This window comes from Lissotriton helveticus, assembly GCF_964261635.1.
Source record: "Lissotriton helveticus chromosome 1_1 unlocalized genomic scaffold, aLisHel1.1 SUPER_1_unloc_29, whole genome shotgun sequence".
NCBI classification, from domain to species: domain Eukaryota; kingdom Metazoa; phylum Chordata; class Amphibia; order Caudata; family Salamandridae; genus Lissotriton; species Lissotriton helveticus.
Window position 1 is genome coordinate 1,757,354 of NW_027611669.1, and position 25,341 is coordinate 1,782,694.

The following is a 25,341-nucleotide window of genomic DNA, read 5'->3' on the forward strand; positions in this document are numbered from 1 at the left end:
AGAAGTTGGCCTGATATATGATGCTCACTAGTTCTAGTGATCACCTTGTATCAGTCCAAACAACCCTTATGGTGATTGGTTGTAAGTCAACCTTATAGACCAGCTATCCTAATGGTAGCATGGACATAAGCAGTCTTAGGCTAAACTCTTTTGGCATGTGAAGCCAGCTGTTTTACCACAATATAACCCCTTGAATACCAGATGAAAGGACACCACACAGGTTGTTATGAAAATAAACAGTATATTTCTTAATAACAAACACCTCTGAACTCTTTATGAGGTCAGAGGGCTAAGCACATGACAATCTCTTAGGAAAAATACGATAAGTTGCACAAAATAACAATGGTGCCCTAGGGGCACGACAAACCATATACTAAGTAAGTGGAATGTGAAAGTCGATAGGAAGAATGGAGCTGTCCAGAGGCTGTAGGATCGTTGGGACCACGCTACACTAACTCTAGGTAAGTAATAGGAGGCCCACGGAACGCGTGTGCAGAGTGTGAATTCACACGCGAGATGCGTAACAACGTCTATGGACAGTACAGTTCAAGTTAAAGGTGAGTACGGACAATCCTGACTAGGTAGGACTAAAACGACTGTGGAACTGGACACTAGGACAGTTAAACTACCCTTGAGCACCGAAATGCTCTCGTTACCTCACCCACGGGCAGCGGGTGCATAGGTGCCAAAGTGTGTCGGGTTCTCGCGTTGAAGTCAATGGAGCCTGAAAGAAAAGATGCTGCAGACGACCAGGAGGAAGATGTCCGGTGCGATCCAAGGGTGGATCGGTGAAGAAGAAGACCTGAAAGCAGAGGGGACAATGTTCAAAGTCACTAGCCAGTGACTGGAGTGGAACCAGGAAGGAACCAGACATCGTCGCCGCAATCAGGTGAAGAGTGGACGCGTGTCTCTGCAGCCACGTGGACCAGGAGGTGTCTTCGACGACCAGGATGGAGGCACGAGCTGTCCCACGCAGGGTCTCGCTGTCGGCGGTGTTCGGTCCGGAATCGGCGTCAACAGGCCTTGGCAAAGGCAACCCACCCGGTGAGTGGAAACGGCGTCTGGAGTGGACCAGGAGGGTCCGGGGTGCTCCTCTTTTGGAAGGGAGCAAGGGCCAGTCTGGAGCAACCAGACCAGCAGTGGAGGTTTCAAAGTTCGTCGTCTAGGAGGCCACTAGCCAGCCGGCAAGTGACCAGGCAACGCGTCAAGCAGCAAACAAGAAGAAGGGCCCCACGCAGATCTCGTGGATGCTGGAGGGCTGGTCTTGGGTGCAGGAGCTGCTCGGGGTTGGGGCTTCTCAGTCCCCAAAGCACTTGGTCGAGTTTACCTCAGGAGTACTGCTGAAAGCGAAGTGCAGGTTCTTTCGGATTGGCTGGTCCCACGTGTCTCGTCGCACCCACGGATCTCAGCTGAGCTGCAGATGTAGGTTGAGGTCGGAGAGGTCTGGGAATCCGGGTCTCGTCGGGCTCTGAAGTCTGGATCCTCGAGGGAAGACGACAAAGTGAAGCCGCTGGAGGCTTGATGGTGCCTGCTTGTGCAGGGTGGACACTCCTTGCCCACAAGGGAGATTCTTCAGTCTTCTGTGGAGCAGAACGTCGAAGTCCAGATTTCTTCTTGTAGAATATGTTCAGGATACTCTAATTTGGAATGGGACCAGGTCCTACCTTTATTCTCCTAAACGGGGCTGCACTACTGACTAGGTCCCTCCCCTGGGTGGGACCAGGAAGGGGGGTGGTTACAACCCCTATCCTTTGTCCGGTTTCACGCCAGAGCAGGGGCAGGGATGCCTCAGCAACTGGTTTGAGCCGGAGTATGCACAGGACACATTGTGTGCCCCAGGCATGTCTCATTCCTTTCAGGCCTGTCCTACCCAATACACAAAATCCCATCTGGGGTGGTGCTAGCACCTCCCAAGGCAGGAAACCCTTTGTCCAAGCCACCCTCGCTGGAAGGACTCCCAGCAGCAGGAGGTCAGACTTGTGTCTGTGGTGGTGCCATCCATTCACAATAGGGTCAAATTCAAATCTCTGTGCACGGTTTTTAAATCACTTCAGGATTTAGGACCTCGATTCTTTAAAAAACAACTGACTCCGTACAATCCTGTGAGAAAGCTTCGATCCACATCTTCTAACCAGCTAGTGGTCCAACGTAGCCGCACAGTTTCCTGGGGTGATCGCCGTTTTTTAATCTCGGCCCCCAGACTCTGGAATACCCTACCCATTGATATTAGGACCAGCTCTACTCTTCTTCAGTTTAGAAAAAAACTGAAGACATGGCTTTTTAATCAATAATTCACTTCCTGCTTTTTTCTGTCTAGGGTGAGACTTTAATGCAATTTCAGCGCCGAGACGCCTAAGGGTAATTGCACGCGCTTTATAAATGGCATTAAATAAATAAATAAATAAATAAATAAATAAATCCATTTTGTGATGCCAAGGCTCGAGTTAACTTTAACCGGGGTTCTCAGTTACATACATGTTGTGTCCCTCTAGACGGGTGGAATACTACCCCCGTCGCCAGAACTGGCGAGGGGGTAGTATTCCAATTCGTATGAAACCTTACTCAACATGTTTTATAATGTTATACCAGAGTTAGCATTTAACCACGAGGATTATAATGCACTTAAGAGTATATGGTATAGGGTTATCATGGAACAGCTATTAGGACTTGGTTCCGCAAGCTGCAGACGGGCTCAGCTCATGCCAGAGCACCATCTCACATAATTCCAAGCACTCTGCCTTCAGGATTGATAAGGCCTGCCATAGGAGTGACTGATAGGAATATATGTGTCCATTTTAGGTTTAGATATAGGTATACTATATCTACAGCAAAGGGTGTTTACACCACCTTGCCCCAGCTGTCGTGCAGCCAGTTGTGTCAGTTTTGGGTGGCATAATACATGCTGCAGCCCCTGGTAGGCCCTGGGTACACCTATGCCCTGGGTACCTAAGGTACACTGTACAGGGACGGATAAGGTGACTCAGTATCCAATTAGATATGTACCTAGGGTACATGGAGTCCATTTTAACAGAGAGAGCAGGATGCCTGGGGTCCTGAATAGCAGGATACCAGGCCAACTAAGTCAAAAACCAGCAAAACACTAGGCAAAAAGTTGGGGGCAACCATAGTCAGATATCCACCTTCCTACATAACCCCCCCCCCCCCCAAACGAAAGGAGATAAGGCTATCCTTGACCAGGTAAGCCTATATTGCCTGAGTGGCCATATGAGGAGGTGCATGCACTGGCATGGCTACCCCCTATCTCATGGTCCACTAACCAATCCCTCACCCTAAGGGTATCTGAGGGTCTCCACCATAGGGAATTTCTACCTGTGGTGTGTTTTGGCAAAGTAAAAGGCTGGTGCTGAGATGGAGTACTGAAGTGAGGCTCCACTAATGTTGGGCTCAGCTTCCTCCAATCATCATCCACCATATAGGCCTTTCTTTCCACGACTGAGTTGTGTTGAGCTCTCAGGGTCAACCTCTGGCTACCTAAAGCTGGAGGCTGGGTCCCTCTGTTTGGCTTACTGGAGGGACAGGTCAGGTCTGGGACCCTTAGGTCCCAAGTTTGGCTGTGCCTAGCAGAGTCTATCTGGGGGAGTTCCCTAACTAAGTTTAAGGGGGATCCCTCAGGAGTTTCTAACTTTTTCACCTTGCTAGGGCTGCTAGCTTTGGTGTCCCTAATCTGCTGATGGGGTTGTTTTATTGGACAGGGGGCCCTTTGGGGCTCACTGGCCTCCTTGACCTCTGTAGCCCAGGGCTGACTGAGGCAGGGTAGAGAGGGGCAGGTTACCTGCTCCAGACTGGGTCCCACCTTGGAAGGGTCCACTGACATCAGGGGCTCTGCCAGGCTAGGCCTGACTACCTCTGGGGCAGTTTCTTCACAAGGGGTAAGATCAGTTCCCTGAGGAGGCTGATCCTTTCCTAATGTCTGGTGGGAGGGAGATTTCTCTTCCTCCTCAATGCTCTCGGTTTGTGTGGAGTGATCCATAGTTTCAGGCTTCACAACACAGGAATCAGTTTGAGTTTGGGCTGTGGCCATTACAGCCCCACCAACCTTTTCAGGAAGGGACTCAGTTTGGGTATGGGCTGTTACCATCACAGCCCTCCTAACCTGTTCAGGAAGGTTTACCATTTTTGAATGGGTTTCTTGTTCTACCTCATCCCAGGCTGAGATCTCTAAATCATTCCCCAGTAGGCAATCTACAGGCAAGTTTGATGACACTGCCACTCTCTTGGGGCCAGTGACACCTCCCCAGCTGAGATTTACCACTGCCATGGGATGATTTTTCTGCACTCCATCAATGTTTGTCACCTGGTATGTGGCACCAGGTATAAGTTGCCTTGAGGGGACTAGACTCTCAGTCACCATGGTGATGCTAGCCCCTGTGTCTCTATAGGCCTCAACTTTCAGACCATTGATGAGGGGCTCCTGTCTGTATTTGCCCAAAGTGTTGGGACAATCAGTGAAGTTGGCAAACCCCATGCCATTTTCACAGACAAGAGTATCTAAGTTAGGGGACCTGGTTAGGCCAGAGTCCCCAGGAACTCCCAAAGTAAAACCACCCAAATTCTTGGGGGCACTCCCACCACCTGGGGCATTACTACTAGTAGTAACAGGAGGCTTGGGAGTATTACTTGGGGGTATGTTCTCCTTATTGTGTTTATTTGGGCAACTGCTGTCAGTTTTCCAATGACCTACCTGTTTGCAGGCATGGCAATAAGGTTTCTTCTGGGTAGAGGAAGTGTCTTGGGACCCAACCCCATTTTTGGAGTTTTGGGGCCCTGGGGAATCCTTCTCTGTGGATTTATCCCCACCTTTCTCTTGAGGCTTGGTAGTCTCTTTCTTTTGGTCACCACCCTGATTCTTTTTTTTTCAGAACCAGATTTTATTGACATTTCAGAATGTGATTGCAGAAACATCTACAGCACTCCAGACATTGGAGAGGCTGTAAGCAAATAATCATGAATCACAGTTGCAGCAATCAGCATAATAATCAGGATAAGACAGTGATATTAACTACCCGGATCCCCCCCAACCCCGTAACACCCCCCCACCCGGATCCCACCCCGCCCTGTTCACGATGGTCACCAGGATCTAAACAAAGTAGTCTGTACAGAGATGTTAATGCACTCTCACTCTTGTGCCGGCACTTATGACAGCTGATCCGCTATTATTTCCTGCTGCGGCGGCGGCTCCAGCCACAGCCCCCTGTATTCTGCCCACCTCTTCCAGATTTTATAGTGTTTTCTGGGGCAGCCACGGGCCTCAAACACAGGGCGTTCTAGTCCCATGCAATAATCCATGCACCGTTTTCAGACCTCAATCGGGGGAGCCCCAGGGTCCTTCCAGGCACGGGCCACATCCCTTTTGGCAACTGTAAGGCCCAGGAGCAGGAGATGTCTCTTATAGACGTTACCACCCACTTGCTCCAAGACATGCAGAAGTCCCAGCTGCGACGTACGCGGGAGTTGCCAGCCCAGAACCTCATCCAAGCAGCCCAAATACGCTTCCAGTATCGTGCCATTGCCCCACAGGTCCACACAGTATGCAGGAACGTGCCCATTTCCCTACCACACCTCAGACAGTCGGGGGAAGCAATCAATCCAGCCCACCACAGCCTCTCTCTCGTGTAGTAAGCCCTATGTAGGTATTTAAATTAGATAAAACGCAGCCGTACGGCGACAGCCGCCTCCCTCGGAGCCGCAAGAGCCTACCTCCATCCTTCTTCATCAATTTCACCAACGTCTCTCTCCCATTTGGACCGTAGGCCGTCTAGGGAGGATGCACAGTGAGTAACAAGGGATTGGTATATGCAGGATATCTTCTTCTCCGTCAATTCTCCCATGAACAGTTTAGCCTCTATTGGACTGAATTCTGGCAGGGAGTCCAACCCCTCCAGGGCAGGGGAGATAGCATGGCGAAACTGCAGGTATTTGAAGAACTGGGCATTTGGCATATCGTACTCATCCCTCAACTCCTGGAAGGATTTAAGGGTCGTGCCCCTCATAACGTGCCCTAACGCCGAGATCCCTATCGAGTCCCAGCCGCGAAACCCCGGCAGGGTCGACAAGGCCGGCAGGCGGCCATTCTGCCACAACGGGGTCTCCCCAGTCAGCCTATTCCACCATCCCATACGACCAAGTGTCCGACGCCAGACGTGGAAGACAGTCTGTGTAACCACCGGGAGCCTCTTCCTTTTCCCCGCTGAGTATAGTAGCGTGTGCAAGGTATCGGGTTCCATTAGATATCTCTCCAGAGCATATGCTGGATCGCCCCGATCCCCATACCACCATTCATTAAGTATCAAGAGATGGGACGCCTGATAGTAGGAGAGGATGTCTGAAGACGCCAGACCACCGCAGTATTTAGAGAGGAAGCAGGTGCGAAGGGCCACACGCACCGCCCCCCCAGCCCAGAGGAAACGGCCCAGTGCCGAATCGACTTGGCGGAACCATTGTGGCAAGATAGGATAGGGATGATTCTGCAGTTGGTAGAGCAAGCGAGGGAGAGCGACCATCTTAAAGACCATATAGGTTCAAGGGCATGCGGGACCACGTCTTCATGTCCGATCTGATTCTGTCCCAGACCGGAATAATATTACGCTCCCACAAGACTCCAGGGATGTCAGTCAAAAACACCCCCAGGTATTTAAGACCTCCCGTCGCCTTTTGTAGGGCTGACGCCCAGGCACCAAGAGCCACCCCGCTGCCTAGGGTCCACAAAACAGACTTCCTCACATTGAGAATCAGCCCTGATACTTCGCCAAACACTCTCATAATCTCAAGAACCCTGCGGCCTGACCTGTCAAGATCTGTAAGAAAGAACAGTACGTCGTCCGCGTAGAGCGCGATGCGGTCTGACGGCCCAGCCTCCCATTCGAACCCCTTCATTTGTGCATCTATTCGCACCCACGCCGCAAGGGGTTCCATTGCGAGAGCGAATAAGTATGGCGAGAGCGGGCATCCCTGTCGGGTGCCTCGCCCGATGGGAAAGGCATCTGAAATCGCACCTGCCACCCGCACGGACGCCGTCAGGTCGGTATACAGCAGCCGCACATACGAGAGGAATTGAGGGCCTAGATTCAAACGGGGTAGGAGTGCCTGTAAGTATGTCCAGCTCAGCAAGTCGAAGGCCCTATCGGTGTCAGCCAACAGGAGCGCCGCCTGGGAGCCGGTGGCTTTCATCATCTCCAGAGCCACCTGGGCACGCCTGATGTTGTGTCTAGTGGCCCTGTGTGGCATAAAACCAGCCTGGTCCGGGTGGACCAGAGCGGTAATCAGAGGCAGGAGGCGATTGGCAAGCGCCTTCGCCAGTATCTTCGCCTCGATGTTTAGGAGAGAGATAGGGCGGTATGATTCGTGCCGATCTGGCGGTCTCCCTGGCTTGCAGAACACCACTATCTCGGCATGTCTCCAATCCGACGGCAGCTGACCCCGTTCCCTAGCAGCATCCAATGCCTTCTTGAAAAGGGGCCCTAACTGGAGGTGATATTTCCATAGAAACTCGCACGGGAAGCCGTTCGGCCCAGGGGCCTTCCCGGCATTCAGCTCGCCCAACGCCTTGCCCAGTTCCTCCGCGGACAAAGGAAGCTCAAGACCATCACGCTCCTCGTCGGAGATTCCCCGTGGCGGGTGATCCGCCAGAAATGTGTCTACTGCCTCCGCGGGAAGAGAGTCTCTGGGGGCATATTGCGCCTCATAGTAGCGCGCAAAACTGTCGGCAGTAGCCCCTGGATCAGATATAGGGGTCCCGGCCTTATCTCTCAGCGCCGGCAGCGTCTGAGCCTGGAACGCGCCCTGGCACAACCTGTACAGCATAGAGCTGGATTTGTCCCCCCATTGGTATATTCTACTCTGCGTTGCAAGCCATATATGGCGCGACTCCTCAAGCAATAGGGAAGCAGCATCATTCTGTGCCTGCAGGAGCCGCCGCGTGTCCTCCTCTGCCCCCGTCTTCGTAGACCGTGCCTCCAGAGTGCGGACGCGATCTTCCGCCTTCTCCTGTTCCTCCCTTCGAGTCCTACGGGCCCTCGCACACCAGGCTATATCCACTCCTCAGAGTGTAGGCTTCATGGCCTCCCAGAGGGTCACCACATCCGAGTCCGGCCCCTCATTCTCCTCCCAGTAGTGAGCAATGGCCTCACGCATGTGGGACTGGTAGTCATCTCGTTGCAGATGCCAAGTAGAGAGGCGCCATCGAAACGGCTGTCGCCGTCTGTCAAGGAGGATATCAATCGTAACGGGGGAATGATCAGAAAGCCCCCGAGGCAGAATAGCGGTCGACGCCACCCTTCCGACTGCGGCGCACGGGACGAACAAGTAGTCCAACCGTGAGAAGGAACGATGGACCGCAGACACATAAGTAAATTCCCTACTGTGTGGGTGTTGGCAGCGCCAGGCATCCATCCATCCCATACCTCTCACCATATCACTCAGTTTCGTAGGGGCAACCGCCAGTTGTCCGCCATCCGGCCTGTAGCGATCAGCAGATCCATCCATTACATCATTCCAGTCGCCACCTATCACTGACAAGACGTCCGGTACCTCAGCCCAGACCGCAAACAGCTTCTCCGCCAGAGACCATGGCAAGGGGGGGGGGCATACACACTACCAAAAACCACTTGTTCCTCGCCAATCATTCCTTTGATAAAGACATACCTGCCCTGGGCATCAATCCACTGTGAGGAATGGGTATAGGATACCCTTCGGTGAACCAAGACCGCCACCCCCCGAGATCCCCGGGCAAACCCAGCATGGTGCACCTGATGATAACCATATCGTTGTAGACTCAGAGTCTTCGTACCTAGGAGATGTGTCTCTTGTAACAGTAGGACATCAGCCTTTTCCCTTTTCCCCTGTCGCAGCACAGCCGCTCTTTTGATTTTATCGAGCATACCCCTCACGTTCCAACTCACAATTCTCAGTGTAGCTCTGGGGAGCTCCGAGGCAGGACCCCTAGCAGCCATCAAATGAAAAGGGCCGCAATTGCTCGGGCGTAGGAGAGTGCAATTGCCCATAGGACATAAATCGAACCTGGTGGGCCATCGTGTGTGAACAAGTTACCACTGTGGACCCAAACACTGCGCATCCCCCCTCCCCCAGCCCCCAGACCCAACCCCAACCCAACTCCCAGCAAACCGGCCTCCCCCCTCCCCTATACCTCAACAACATTGAAGTACCTGTCGTGGTGCAGGAGCGCCCTAACCCCCAACGAGAGGTCAGCGGCCACCCACACCAATGGATCCCCAAGAACCCCTCCCTCAACAGTCTCAACTACCCACCCAACCAACAGACTCCCCCCTTAACATCTCCCACTTGAGTAGGAGGCAAAGCCCCTGTAGAAGAGCTTCCTGAACCCCCCCCCCCACCGCCTCACACAGTCCCAATAATTATAAAGGAAAGCAAGCAGCGATTATACAGTCAAGTAGCAAGCCGCAGTCCAAACAGACACAAGAAAACCATCTCCCAGCGGGAGCCTGTAATTATTGCAAGTAGGTTCAGTCCCCTGAGGCACCTCCGTCTTTGCCAGAGTGGTCAGAGCCGGTGGGTGCGCCATCTCGTTTCCCACCACGTGAAGGGGAGCGTTTCCGCGACCTTGACCTCCTATGTCTCCTGCTCCTGGCATTTGGATCCTCCCATGCCGGCGATGGGCCCCTCGAGTGACCCGGGTTCAGTCCCGGCTGGACATGCGGCCGGACCCTCACTGTCTCATCAGTCCATTTAAAGACGTCCTCCGGAGTATCAAAGAAATGGGTTCGCGACTGAAAGATTACCCGCAGGCGGGCCGGATAAAGGAGGGAGTATTGGATCTTCAGACCACGTAGTTTTGCCTTGGCGGCAATGAACGAGTGATGTTGTTGTTGCACGATCCTGGTGTAATCCGGAAAGATCATTATCTTCTGGTTTTCAAATAGAAGAGAGTCTTTGGTCCTCGCCTCCCGTAGGATAGTGTCCCTGTCGTGGAAATTCAGAATCCTAGCAATCACCGGCCTGGGCCGCTCCCCCGTTGGCGGCTTCTGCGTCAGGGCTCTATGTGCGCGTTCAATCACAAAGCATCGAGACAGAACGTCTGGGGGAAGCCAAGACTCCAACCATTGGGACAAGAACAGTTCCATGTTCCCCTTCTCGCAGCCTTCCCGAAACCCCACGAAGCGAAGGTTGTTGCTGCGTGCCCGCCCTTCAGCATCCTCCATTCATTCCTATGGGCCTGTAGGCCCATAGGAATGCATGTCAATTACCGAATCGGTAAATACCAATTCGGTAATTGGGGGAAACATAAAAGGGTGGCAGGGTGTCACTTTAACACCGTGTCGCACCCCTCAATTGTGCATGGGTGCATATGTTGCAGACATACATGCCCTTAGGGCATGTATGTCTGCAACATGGCACCGTTTTAAAAGCAAAAAAAATGCTTTTGAAAGGGTTTTCATTATTTACCACCAACTTCTAGTTGGTGATAAATAATGACTTCTTAAACCCCTGTAGCACTGCTTTAAGTGCTATCTACATGTCAAAATACAGAATCGGTAATTTTACTGATTCGGTATTTTACAGAATCGGTAAAACTGTATTTTAACATGGCCCTACATCTCCATCTTCAAATACCGGTCGGTAACGGCCGAAATCGGCCGTTACCGACTGGTATTTGGCGACCTACATCGGGCCCTTGATGTACGATCCGTTTTTATATGTGTGAACAGGTTCGTGAACCCGCTTTCACATGCAAAAACTTATTGGGCCATGTACATTGCCTATTTCGCGAGTCGCAATTTGTTTGCGACTCGCTAAATAGGTTTTGCAACTTGCTATTTGGAAGGGGCATTCCCTTCCAAATAGAGAGTCTTAAAACCATGTACAAATGTTTTGCGGTCGCAAAACACATTCAATTACCACTTACTTCAAGTAGATGGTAATGCATTTGCAAGACCCCTTCCCATTTGGGTCCCCTTTGCAAATGCATGCAAAATTATTTTTTAAGGGCAGGCAGTGGTCCCAGGGACGTTTCATTTTCTTTTTTTTTAAATGCATGGTAAATGGGCTGCATTTTTTTTTAACTGCTTTATTTAAAAGCAGTTCCAGACATGGTGGCCTGCAGAGCCCAGCAGGCTGCATACCTAGGAGAGCTGCCATTCCCAATAGGCTTGCAAATTGTGAGAGGCTCATTAATATTAATGAACCTTGCAATTTGCGACCCCATTGTGAATCCGAAACAGTGTTAAACACACTGTTGTACATTTCATTTAGTGACTCACAATTTGCCACTTGCAATATGTCGCCAATTGCGAGGCGCTAAATGAAATGGTCGTACATCTGGTTCAAAATCCTTAGGGGCAGATTTACAAGCCCCTTGCGCCTCTTTTACGCCACTGTTGCGTCACTTTCATGATGCAGCGGCGACGCAAAAGATGCGCCATGGTGCAGGGTATTTACAACATGAGGCATCTGGGAGATGCACCACGTTGTAAAGCCCTGCGCCAGAAGGAGGCGTTCCTAATCTCCATACCCACAATCCTGTGCGCGCCTCATAATGCTGCTTTACTTTCATATAAATGCCGGGCTCTTTGTGGCATTGAATATGATAAAGAGCGGACGTTTAAGAACGAAGGGGCAGAGTATCAGCCCACTAGAAGGAAGACACGAAACTGGGCACACTACTTTACTAAGGGAAATCCCGGGTGATTAGTGTATTGTTCTATATGTTGTTAAATACGAAGCATTGGCAAAGCTTAGAGTGCTCAATAGTGGGACCTTGAATAATAAGTGGAACTGATGGATCGGAGTCAGAAATGACGCCCAGAGAAGGAAGGAAACAAATGAAGTGTATCCCCCCCCCCCCCCATTGCTGGAAACCGGCTCGAGACGAAAATTATACAAGTCCCCATGGGGCTGCTGCAGGATCCTCGCTGTCACTGGAGGAGGCGTGGCCAGCAACAGGTATTTGCATACCCAGAAGCCTCTGCGGCAAACACCCGATTCATCACTACAGGTGACACAGGCCTCTGTTTAACAGGTGAAGGAGCGCCTGTAGCTGTGCACACAGAAGCATACATGAAGGTGACTGGCACGTCACCGGTGTAAAGTCACCCTACTAGTAGGAAGTTCCATTTTTATCGTGACTGCGCGGACAGGGCATCTTAATAAGTCAAAAGGCACTCCGCGGGTCACGCGCACCTCGAGGGGCCGTGAGAAGCGGAAGTTGTTTGAAATTTTTGAAGGGTCTCTGTGTAAGAAGCTCCGTGATTGGTTGAAATGAGAGCCTCCAGGGGGTGGACGGGCCTCGCTGAGGAGAGGAGCGCGCGCTGCCTCCCTCAGGAAGACGCCACGTGACATTGGATGACGTATAGAAATGCCGGGCTCTTTGAGGCGCTAAAAACGATAAAGATAAAGGGCGGACATTTAAGAACGAAGGGGCCGAGTATCAGCCCGCAAGATGGAAGGCACGAAGCTAAGGGACATTCCGGGTTATTAGTTCATTGTACTACATGCCATTACAAACGAAGCATTGGCAAAGCCAATAGTGCCCAATAGAGGGACCTTGAATGAGAAGTGTTACAGATGGGTCGGAGTCAGAGGTGACGCCCAGACAAGGAAGGAAACAAAGATAGTGTTACCCCCCCCCCCCTCACTCTCCCCCATTGCTGGAAACCGACACGAGACGAGAATTATATATTTGGGACCCAGAGCACAAGTCCCCATGGGGCTGCTGCAGGAGCCTGGCTGTCACTGGAGGGGGCGTGGCCGATCACACTCGTTTGCATACCCAGAATCCTCTGCGGCAAACACCTGATTCATCAGTACAGGCGACACAGGCCTTTGTTTCATATTATAAGGAGCGCTTGTAGGTGTGCAGACAGAGGCATTCATGAGAGTGACTGACACGTCACCGGTGTAAAGTCACCCTACTAGTAGGAAGTTCCATTTTTATCGTGACTGCGCGGACAGGGCATCTTAATAAGTCAAAAGGCACTCCGCGGGTCACGCGCACCTGGAGGGGCCGTGAGAAGCGGAAGTTGTTTGAAATTTTTGAAGGGTCTCTGTGTAAGAAGCTCCGTGATTGGTTGAAATGAGAGTCTCCAGGGGGTGGACGGGCCTCGCTGAGGAGAGGAGCGCGCGCTGCCTCCCTCAGGAAGACGCCACGTGACACTGGATGACGTATAGAAATGCCGGGCTCTTTGAGGCGCTAAAAACGATAAAGATAAAGGGCGGACATTTAAGAACGAAGGGGCCGAGTATCAGCCCGCAAGATGGAAGGCACGAAGCTAAGGGAAATTCCGGGTTATTAGTTCATTGTACTACATGTCATTACAAACGAAGCATTGGCAAAGCCAATAGTGCCCAATAGAGGGACCTTGAATAATCAGTGCAACTGATGGGTCGGAGTCTGAAATGACGCCCAGACAAGGAAAGAAACAAAGATAGTGTTTCCACCCCCCCCCCCCACACACACACACATTTGCTGGAAACGACTCCAGACGTAAATGATACATTTGGGATGCAGAGCACAAGTCACCATGGGGCTGCTGCAGGAGCCTTGCTGTCACTGAGGGGGCGTGGCCAGTTAGTCATTTGCATACCCAGAAGCCTCTGCGGCAAACACCCGATTCATCACTACAGGCGACACAGGTATTTGTTTAATAGGGGAAGGAGCGCCTGTAGCTGTGCACTCACAGGCATTCATGAGAGTGACTGACACGTCACCGGTGTAAAGTCACCCTACCAGTAGGAAGTGATATTTTTATTGTGACTGCGCGGACTTGACAATTCCATGTGCCATTCCCTTATTTCTGTGGTTATAGGGGTTTATGGTGTGTTTATGGTGTTTTTGAGATCGGTATATGTGCGTTTTTGCGTTCCGCTGCCCGGCGGTGGAGCAGGAGTAGGCAGACGTGGCTCTGCCGCGCACAGGGAGCAGTCGAGTGTGTGTCCCCTGTGCTATGCGCATGCGCAAGGAGCCGAGTTTCGTTTTTCAGTTACCGGCTCCTCGCGTTTTAGCGCGTTCGGACTGCATCAATCCCTGGTCTCATTTCTAACGCTGACCGGAGCGTGTCCGGATTAGAGCATTGCTCAAGGGGAGTTTTCAGTGTTTTCAGGGGTCTCCTTCCACCTGTATATATATTAGCCTGACTCTGTGGTGTGTGGTGGCAACTGAGGTTGCATTGTGTGTGTGTAAAGGCTAACCCCTGGGCTACTCCCCCCCTGTTAATCTCCTCCTAACCTCCTTTGCATTTTACTATGGCGTATTACGCCGAGGAGGGCGACCAGTGGGTCGAATTTAATGAATATGAACAGTATGAGCCTGAGGAAGAACAGCTGGAGGAGAATTTAGGTGAGGCTCTGGCTTCCCACGACCAGAGCTCTGTCAGTAAAGCCCTGATTAAGGCGTTAAAGCCTTTTACAAAGTCCCATCACTCATCGGGCAAAAGGAAGGCTAAGTCTTCACGCAAGGGTGAGACTTCAGACCATCCCCAGTCCCATAGAATGGCGGAAATGGCTAAATCAGTGATGAGGGACCAAGGCTCTATGGCTATTCAGACCTCGGGGGACTCCTCCTCGACACCACCTGGTACTTCGGACTCGGAGGTGGATTCTATTGCTCCTAGAAAGAAGTTCAAGAAAACTAAGCACACGGCTTATAAGCCGGACAATAGTCAAGTCCCTAGAAACCTTCTCTTTGACCCCAATAATATTGTTCACCCTAGATCCACGGAGTGGGTGCCCTGTGCCGAAGTTGCACATTATGTCACCAATAATTTGCGACAAGGTTTTGAGAGTGGGGTTCGAGCCACTCTGAGATCGGAATGCCCCAGGCCTTCGGTGCTAGGGAAGGTGGCGGATACTCCGGACCTTGACCCCACCATGACGGCGTTTATGAGAAAATTCGCTAAAGACCCTAAAAAAGGACTGGATAGGGCGTGGCGGGGGTGCCAGGACAAGTTACTGGATGTCTCTGGCCCCCTTACTAAAATTCTGGAAGCTGCAGTCAAGGCCAAAGAACAAGGCGTGCCTATGGACACATCTGATGTTATGGAATGGGCCCAGCGTGCTATGTGCTTTCTGGGGAACGCGAATGTGGCGTTGTCCACGGAGCGGAGACGCTCTTTCCTGATGCGCATTGACTCCCAGTTAGCGGAGATGGCCACCAACGAACCTGGTTCAATGGCTAACGGCATGCTCTTCGGACACAAATTTGTTAAAGAAATGGGCAAGTACGTCACCACTTTTTCCGCGCTTGACAAGGCGCAAACCACTATCAAGAGGGTGCTTCACACCGGTGTTTTTGATAGGGCCGGACGTCAGCGAGGTCGAGGGTCCGGCCGAGGCTTCAATCAGACCTCACGTGGAGGTGAACAGAGAGGCAGAGGATACCAACGTCCCAATTTCTACCCCTCCCGTAATCGGGGAGGAGGCCGTGGCAGAGGTCAGAAAGGAAATTACAGAGGACAGCAAAATAATTCCGGAGACAACTCCTATTCAGGTACGAATTCTTTGTGCGTCAGAACACATGGTGGGGGGCAGGTTGGCCTTGTTTCTTCACAGATGGCGGGAGCTCACAACAGATCCCTGGGTGTTGCAATCTGTCCAAGGGTATCAGATAGAATTTTAGGCCTCCCCCGCGCAGCGTCAAGCGCCCGCGCCTCTACATTTTTCCCTACAAGAACAGAGTTTCATAGACACAGAGGTGATGGCTTTGCTCCGGAAGGGAGCAATTGTGGAGACTTTGGCAGACGCTCACGGCTTTGTGAGCACGGTCTTCGTGGTCCCAAAGAAGGACCAGGGCTTTCGATTAGTTTTAAATCTCAGAGATTTCAACGCATGGGTGGTGTATCAACACTTCAAAATGGAGGGCATACACCTCCTGCGAGACATTCTGTTAGAACAAGATTGGATGGTACGTCTGGATTTGAAAGACGCTTACCTGGCGGTGCCCATTTTTCCACCCCATCGACAGTTTCTTCAATTTCAATGGCGCAACAAGTGGTTCGAGTTTGCCGCCATGCCCTTTGGCCTCTCGTCCGCTCCCTGGTGTTTCACCAAACTGATGAAACCAATAGTTCAATACTTGAGGGAGAGAGGCGTACGGATGATCATCTATCTAGACGACATCCTGATCCTGGGAGGCTCTCCGGAGATTGTCTCACTTCATTTATCGTGGACGATTTGTCTCCTTCAGGACCTGGGCTTCCTGTTGAATTTGCAGAAGTCCATTCTGACACCTTCACAAGTTATGGAATTCCTGGGATTCCAGGTCGACTCGGTGAAGGTCCAATTGCTCCTCCCGCTCAAGAAGAGGATGGCAATCAAGAAGGAGTTGAGGAAAGCACTTGTCTCTCCGACAATTTCCTTGAGGACCTTAGCTCGCCTGGTGGGACTTTTAGCTTCATCCATCCAAGCGATCTTTCCGGGTCCCTTGCACTACAGAGCGATGCAGCGTTTGAAAGCCTTGCATCTTCGTAGGGGTGTGACTTACGCCCAGCAGGTTTCGTTATCGACGGAGGCGCGCACCGAAATGAACTGGTGGTTGGAACATTTGGAAGCCTGGATTGGCAGGGCCATCTTTGCGGCCACCCCGTAGGTTGTGATAGAGTCGGATGCGAGCCGATGGGGTTGGGGAGCCCGTTGCGGCTCGGTGGAGACCGGGGGCCGTTGGTCCCGCGAGGAACTGAATCTCCACATCAATTGTCTGGAACTCCTGGCGGGTTCATTTGCAGTGCAGACTTTGTCCCCTCAGAAGATTTCGTGCTGTATTCTCCTACGCATGGACAATGTGTCCGCGGTACGGTACATAAATCGCCTCGGGGGTACCAGGTCTCGTCTCCTAGCGAAGATAGCCAAGGACTTTTGGCACTATTGCCTGGACCATCAGATATCGGTGACGGCGGAGTACATTCCGGGTTCTGTCAACGTGACAGCGGATTGGAACTCACGATATTTGAGGGATGCCAGCGATTGGATGCTGCATCCCAGGATTTTCAAGGCTTTGGACCGCTTGTGGGGTCCGTGTGTCATAGATCTGTTTGCTTCACGGCTCAACAGACAGTTACCCCAGTTTTTCAGTTGGCGCCCGGATCCGTTGGCGATCAGCTCGGACGCCTTTCTTCAGTCATGGACGATGGGCATTCTTTATGCTTTCCCCCCGTTCATCATGATCCCGAGGGTTCTAGCTCAGATCCGGAGGCAGAGAACAGAGGTGATTTTGATATCACCATGTTGGAAAACCCAAGCGTGGTTTCCGGTCGCGATGAGTCTGGCTTGTGCACCTCCGGTGCGAATCTCATTGTTCCCAGACCTTCTGACGGACCCGGTGGGCCTTCGACATCCGCTGGACCTTCTGGAGCAGTTGTCTCTCATGGCGTGGAGACTTTCAGGAGACGCTGGCAAATGCCAGGAGTTTCTCAAGACACTCTCTTTTTCTTGTCACAGGCATGGGCTCCTTCCACCCACAAACGCTATGAGTCTGCTTGGAGACGCTGGGTTGGTTGGTGTAACGAGCGACAAGGAGATCCGGTGGAATCTCATGTCTCTGTGATTGCGAATTTCTTGTCAGATTTGGCTCGGTCAGGGTTGGCGTACAGATCGGTGAATACTTTCCGGTCAGCTATTTCAGCGGGACACCCTCACGTGGATGGTAGACCGGTCGGGGAACATCCATTGGTGTGTAAGGTTGTCAGGGGGATCCGACTGGTGAACCCTCCTCAACCTAGGTACACAGAGCTTTGGGATGTTTCGGTTATCTTGCGTTTTTTGACGGCATGGCCGGCGAATGAGGGTCTGTCTAGGAAACAACTCTCGGCGAAGCTTACGATGTTGCTATGTTTGATTTCCTGTAGAAGAGTCTCGGACATTCGAGCACTGGATTTGGCAGGTAGAGTATTTACTCCCACGGGAGTTTCCTTTACCATTTCAAAACGTACAAAAACACATTCAAAATGTATTTCTTATCCTGCTTCTCCTCATCACAGCAAATTGTGTGTGGTTAAATGTCTGAAAGTTTATGAGGATTGTACTAGAGAATTTAGGACCGATTTTGGTCAGTTATTGATTTCTCTACAGAGACCTTTCCGCCCAGTCGCCAATGCTACTCTGGCCAGGTAGGTTTCCTGGTTATTGAGTATGGCTGGTATTGATTCCTCCAAATTCTGAGCTCATTCTGTAAGAGGGGCCATGGCCTCAAAATCCTTTGGTGCCGGCTCTAGGCTTCAGGACATCATGACTGCGGCTGATTGGTCCTCTGAATCTACTTTTAAAAAGTTTTATCATAAACCTATTGTGGATGTGGCCTCGGTGGTGGTGGAGAAACTTTAAACTAGCATAATCAGAGCCTCCGTGGACTGACATAGAATGAAAAATTGTCTAGCATTCGCGACAAAGAATTTTCAATTCTATTAAGGACACGGAGGCGAGGATTATCCTACCCGAGTTGTCAGTGATGTACTTGATATGTAAATGTTACAGAAGTGATTTATTTTCCCACCCGGATTATGTTATGGCTGATTGTATTCCTTGTTGTTGGAATAGCCGTTACGACATATTTTTTTGTTTCAGGTGATCAGCACAAGCAGACCTGAGTACGATTCCTGCGAACTGAGCTGGGTCTCAGCTGTGGAGCAGTTTTCCCCTTCGGACAAGAGATTGCGATAGTTGCCACGTTGGGCTACAGTCTTGGTTGGACTGCGGAGGACTTCGCAAAGAAAGAGGAAGGTTCCGGTTTAACATGGACTATTATTGTATGGACTGAATAGTGATTGGTGCAGACTGTTGGAGGGGGTTGTCCTTCCGGGGTCATGCAAGTTTAAAGTTTTATTATTGGCTGCTGTTTTTGGTCAGTAAAGATAAGAGAAGCATAACCCTCGCCTCCGTGTCCTTAATAGAATTGAAAATTCTTTGTCGCGAATGCTAGACAATTTTTCACTCTTTACCGTGTTTCGAATAGAGCTCTTCGTGGATCACGTGCACTCTGAGGGGCCGTGAGAAGCGGGAGTTTTTTAAATTTTTGAAGGGTTTCTGTACAAGAAGCTCCGTGATTGGTTGAAATGAGAATATCCGGTGGCGGTTTGACCTCGCTGAGGAGAGGAGCCCCGCCTGCTTTCCTCAGGAAGGCGTTACAACGTCACGTGACGCAGAACGAGGCGCCGTGCTGAAGGAGCGGGAGCTGCAATGCTCCTTCCTGTCGCTAGAGGTCAGGATGCTCGAGAGGAAGAGTCAGCGCGTCAGCAGCACTCTGCATACCCACAATCCTGTGCACGCCTCATAATGCTGCTTTACTTTCATACTAAAAGCAGGGCTCTTTGCGGCATTGAATATGATAAAGAGCTGACAGGCTCCGTGGGGTTAGGGGACTTCCACAATGTACTCGTGTGGAAACCTATCAACAGACCTGAGTGAGACAGTAAGTCCAGACTGACACTGCAGCTTCTTCGATAAGGAACTGCATCTTCCACTGCCTAGTGCCACGCATGAGGAGTTAGAGTGCAGTTTTTCTTACGCGGAAATGCATCTAATCCTGCCATATGCCACGCATCACTGCTCGTCCCAGCCGTGGGAATTGGAAGTATGGAGTTCTTTGTGAATATGTCTCAACAAGAACACCTTCAGGAAGTAGGTTTAGGTTTAGGTTCTTGATGGAAAAGACAACCTTCATAGCCTTCATTCTGGGATAAAAATGAAGCCGGTAGGGTCTGTCATCAGCCTCAGTCTCTTTGACACCTACTTCTTTCATGCGGCAACTTGATTGTGGGTGGGGGTATTGGTACTGCACCGTGGGGCATATTACCAACAAGTAGCGATATTTATCGCTAAATAGGCTTAACAACAACTTTTTTATCGCTGCCTATCGCTGGATATGTTAGCGGAGAAAACATGCTATTAGCAATGTTTTTCTCAATTGTGCTAAAATATCCAGCGATAGCGGCGAAATACGTGAATATCGCTGAGAATACAGCGATATTCACGCATTAGCGACAAAATGCTCTTAGCCATGTTATCCACCTCCCATTGGATAACATGGCTAAGAACTGGTCTGAGCAGGCGTTAGTTTTTGGCGATAGCGGGAATATTTCCATCGCTACGCCTGCCTTGCTTATAGGCTATAGCAGCGTTAGCGACTGCTTTCAGTCGCTAACAGGTTGGGTATGCCCACTTTGCATGTCCGCTAACATGTAAAGCGGGCACCAAACCGCTCGCTATCGCCTAAAAGCTGTCGCTAACATCAGTTAGCGACAGCTTGCTAATAGAGCAATAGAATTATCGCCCCCCTTGGTAATATGCCCCACAGTTTGTACAATATGGCACTACAACCTGCAAAGACACCGCTAGTTTTAGCCTGAATTGTGAGTATTCATGCAAATTGTGTAACATTGTTCAATTTATGGGAATTCGGTATTACAAAGGAACTGGAACTGCTATTTCAGCTGCTTTCAATGGATTGAGGTTCAATGTTTTTGATACACTAAGGGGCAGATTTACAAGCCCCTTGCGCCACTTTTGCATCACTTTGAACATGAGAAAAGTGACGCAAAAGTGGCGCAAGGGGCTTGTAAATCTGCCCCAAAGTCTTTGATGATTTATCAGTACATTTTCTGAGCATGACGGATCGTGAATTAAATTGTGACGTTGCCGCCGAGCTGGACCCCACTAGAAGAGGCAGCAGTTGAACTGATTCCACTGCCTTCACCCTTGCGTGAGGGGAGGAGGGGTGCTGCTACGGCTCGAAGAGCCAGGTCTTGAGGAGTTTTCTGAAGGCGAGTAGGTCTTGGGTCTGCCATAGGAGGGTAGGGAGGGTGTTCCAGGTCTTGGCGGAAAGGTAGGAGAAGGATCTGCCGCCGGAGGTCGTTTGTTGGATGCGGGGGACAGCGGAGAGTGCTTGGCTGGCGGAGCGGAGCTGGCGGGTGGGGGTGTAGAAGCTGAGGCTGCTGTTCAGGTAGGCTGGTCCTGCGTTGTGGAGTGCTTTGTGTGCATGTGTGAGGACCTTGAAGGTGATCCTCTTGTTGACGGGGAGCCAGTGTAGGTCTCTCAGGTGGGGGGTGGTGTGGCTGCGGCGGGGGACATTGACGATCAGTCGGGCGAAGGCGTTTTGGATGCTTTGTAGTCGTCATAGGTGTTTGACTGGGATTCCTGCATAGAGTGCATTGCCATAGTGCAGTCTGCTGCTGACGAGGGCCTGTGTCATCGTTCTTCTTGTTTTGGTCGGGATCCACTTGTAGATCCTGCGGAGCATGCAGAGGGCGTTGTAGCAGGTGGAGGAGACGCGTCGACCTGTTTAGACATGGAGTGGGAGGAGTCGAGGATGAATCCTAGGTTGCTTGCATGGTCGGTGGGTGTCGGTGCTGTTCTCAGTGTGGTCGGCCACCAGGAGTCGTCCCAGGCCGAGGTGGTGGGTCAGAGGATGAGGAACTCTGTCTTGTCCGAGTTCAGTTTCAGCCGGCTGTTCCTCATCCTTTTGGCGACGGCCTTCATTCCCTCGTGGAGGTTGGTTTTGGCGGTGTGTGGGTCCTTGGTAAGGGAGAGGATGAGCTGGGTGTCATCGGCATAGTAGATGATGTTAAGGTCGTGATGGCGGGCCACTTGTGCGAGGGGGGCCAGGTAGACGTTGAACAGCGTCGTGCTGAGGGATGAGCCCTGGGGGACGCTGCAGATGATGTCGGTGGCTTCGGATCAGAAGGGCGGGAGGCGGACGCTCTGGGTTCTGCTGGAAGGAAGGATGTGGTGCAGTCAAGGGCCTTCTCTTGGATTCCGGCTTCTGGGAGGCATGTCTTTAGAGTGTGATGGCAGACCGCGTCGAAGGCGGCTGACAGGACCAGGAGGATGAGGGCTGATGTTTCGCCGTTGTCTAGTTGCACCTGATATCGCCTGTGGCGGCGATGAGGGCTGTCTCAGTGCTGTGGTTTTGTCTGAACGCGGACTGGGACGGGTCCAAGACGTTGTTGTTTTCCTGGTGGCGGGCCAGTTGCATGTTGACTATTTTCTCGATGACCTTCGCCGGGAACGGGAGCAGGGAGATGGGCCGGAAGTTCTTGAGGTCCTTGGGGTCCGCCTTGGGCTTCTTTCGGAGGGCATTGATTTTGGCGTGCTTCCAGCTTTCCGGGAATGTCGCTGTTTCGAAGGAGATGTTGATGACCTTCCGTAGTTGGGGTGCAATGGCTGTGTCTGCTTTGTTGCATACGTGGTGTGGGCACGGGTCTGACTGAGATCCTGAGTGGATGGAGTTCATGACATAGCGTGTCTCGTCGTCGTTAACGTTGGACCAGGAGGTCAGGCGGTTGGTGCTGGTGGTGTTCACAGGGGAGGCGGTGTCTGGCATAGTCAGGGCAGTCGTGGTGTTCAAGCTGTCATGGATGTCAGCGATCTTGTGGTACAAGAAGATGGCTAGTGAGTCGCACAGTTCTTGTGAGGGCGGGATGTCATTGGCGTTGGCGCTGGAGTTGGAGAGTTCCTTTACGATGCTGAAGAGCTCTTTGCTGTTGTTTGCGTTGTTATCCAGGCGGTCTTTGAAGGAGGCTCTCTTGGCTAATCTGATGAGGTGGTGATGTCTGCGGGTGGTGTCCTTGTGGGCTGCGTGGTTGTCTGGTGTGCGTTTGTGGAGCCATATCTTCTCCAGTTTCCGGCATGCAAGTTTGGAGATCTGGAGCTCGTCGGTGAACCAGGTGGCTCTCTTGCTGCCGTGGCTGTTGGAGGGTTTCTTGAGTGGGGCGAGGGTGTTGGCGCAGTCGTCGATCCACTGTCTGAGGTTGCGGGCTGCGGCGTCTGGGTTGGTGTGGTCAGTGGGTGGGTTCTGGTTGTTGGACTTGGCCCATTTTCCCCCAAAATTGTTCACTTTTCACCCCCCTATGTTAGGATGTCTCCCCCATGGTAATAAAGTTGTATAGGCCATGTGTGGTATGAGATGCCCGGTTTACTATGACCATGTAATGCAATGGTGTGAGCACTTGTTAATCCCCCATCAAGAAAATGCACCTTACTGAAATATTGCATTTAAAATGAATGCCAAGGCTATGTGGTGTGCCATCTGACTGCAGTGGGTTAGCGGTCTAGTTGTTTGGTACTCAGCCACCCCAGCATTTGGAGGAAAAGCCTGGCACCCAGGGTGCTCCGCTCCTCCCCCTGAACCAGTTTGAGCCAGTTTCCCAGAGGATTCCAGAAGCTTCTGGCACTGTCTGGTAGGTGGGGTGAGGGGCATATAAATAAGGGGGCTGTGCCACCATGTGCTGAGGCAGAGCAGGGACAGGAAAGTTTTTTGAACGTTTAGCTCATCCATGTCCTTTAACTTGATGTATTAACGTTCTTTCCCACGTTTTCAACAGGACTCTCTTTTATTTGGCAGTCATTCAGCATCTTGTGATGCTCTTGTCTGTGGTATATAAATAAATAATACCGGATCTAGGTTTGACTGGACATAGCAATAACAGATAGCTCAATAAATAAGAGTCAAGATTCGAGGTAGTAGGAGTTTGCAGGTTTAATACAGCATAAAGGACAGGAACAGGACAACCTGCACGGGAACAGGATGGCAGGGCCCTGCAGGGGGGACAGGGAATGAGCGCGCTAACTTTAATAACAATGTACAACATATATATACTAAAACAATTGCATTACAGTGAATACAGTAGGCGGAGCAGTGGTTGTGGTCAATAGCAGTCGCGAAAGATAAGGGTGAAAGTGGGTGTAACAAGAGGCGTATACATAGACATGTGATGTAAACGTAACAGAATATGTCATAAATGGGGCGGAAACATGGAGGGGGCTACCTAAGGAGCCGGGACCTCTAACCTAATGGTGCGCGCAAACTGACAATGACGTGTTACTAGGAGAAGCTGGGGGCTATGACTTCTGCGCTAGGAGCATAGACTGAAGTCTGGAGAGTCAGGGCGACATGTACCTAAACACTTATCTAGTATCTGATGTTTAGAGAACATGTTGATAGAATCCAGAAGTTATCGGGGTAAAGGCTAACAGACTCTAAGACTGGTGCATGCATTATTCTACATGTAGTGCGTGTTGAAGAATATGAAATGACCATCAATACAGTATTTCTCTTACATGGAGACGTAAAGGCTAGACAATGACGGAAACTATTGATGCGATTCAGTAGCTTAGGAATGCAGAGAAGGAGGGCTGGACTGATAACAAGAATCATAACATACTTTTGGCAGACTCGTGGGCAGAGCCAGGCCGAGCCGGGCACTGTGAGGCAGGAAGTAAGTGAAGGGTCGAGGATACAGGTGGGGGCTGTATCGCTCCTCAGCGAGGGCTCAGGAGACAGGAGCTGAATCTGGTGTCCGGGCCCTTTTGAGGCCTAGAAACAGGGACTTTTCAATGAAATAACGTGCACACTGAGAAACGTGGCAACGTAACCTTACATAGGCCTAATACTCGTAGCTTTCACGAGAACTGGAAACTGGCATACTAGAGATGGACACAACTGTAATTGAGTCTTTAATCAAACATGGGGAATACATATGCATATTAATCATGCACACATAACATAAGATGGGGGACACGTAGGGACACAGAACATGGCAAAATTTACTTTTCCACATTCCCTCCTTGTCACTACGTTTCCATCAGGAAACATCAATATTCATGATACCATCTATTATTTCATACAGTATCATTTGCTCGTCTCGAATTTTCTTGGAACTGGATTTAGAACGGGACTTGGGGCTAGGAATACAAGAGGTAGCACAAATGCCGCAAATCGCAGGGCCACATTGTATACAGAGGCAGCAACTAAATATGATCGCTACTGCAATACCTAGAAAGGACAATACTTTCCATCCCCAGGCGGAAATTATATTCCAGAACCAACCGGACCATGTCCAGGTGCCTGGATTTTGGTGTAACAGATGGGCAATTTTATGGAGTCTGGTTATAGCTGAATAAACAGACGGCGCGTTATTAGGAATGAAAATGCAGCAACTAGATCCGATGACTCTACATGCCCCGCCCCTATCGGCCAGTATGACGTCAAGGACGAGACGATTCTGGAGCACAACAATTCTCATAAAAGATTGCTCTTCGGTTAAGTTACCTAGAGCAGAGGTAGTCTCAATCACTACTGCTTCAAGTGTTCTGGTTAATCTACGTATCAGTTTACTATTCACGACAGTACCTAAGTAGGGAAAGACACCTTTATTGATGTCTATGTATTGTTCTAGAGCAGTTTCAGTATAATCAACAATCGGGAGGTCTCTCTTGTGTCTAGTATGTACTAGGTGGGAGTTCCTATGATAGTCAGGTGGGGCTAGAAAAACTGGTGGCAGTAGGAAGGCAATGTAACAGGTTCCTTCCCAATCGAGGGGCAGACGAACATATGCGGTCTGACCACAAACAAAATAAGAATGA

The 25,341-nt window shown here is 50.9% G+C and overlaps 1 protein-coding gene across 1 annotated transcript; it reads left to right on the forward strand.

Annotated features, from left to right (window-relative positions):
* Nucleotides 1-14,031: 14,031 nt before the first annotated feature.
* Nucleotides 14,032-18,834, forward strand: LOC144805834 (uncharacterized). The gene is made up of 2 exons (XM_078672314.1): nt 14,032-15,478; nt 18,547-18,834. The coding sequence occupies exons 1-2, from the start codon at nt 14,236-14,238 to the stop codon at nt 18,567-18,569; spliced, it is 1,266 nt and encodes a 421-aa protein (XP_078528440.1). The 5' UTR covers nt 14,032-14,235; the 3' UTR covers nt 18,570-18,834.
* The last annotated feature ends 6,507 nt before the right edge of the window (nt 18,835-25,341 follow it).

Coding starts and splice junctions, on each gene's coding strand:
- LOC144805834 (XM_078672314.1), top strand. CDS start 14,236: ATGGCGTATTACGCCGAGGAGGGCGACCAGTGGGTCGAATTTAATGAA. Junction 15,479..18,546: donor CGGAGACAACTCCTATTCAG/GTACGAATTCTT, acceptor TTTTTGTTTCAG/GTGATCAGCACAAGCAGACC.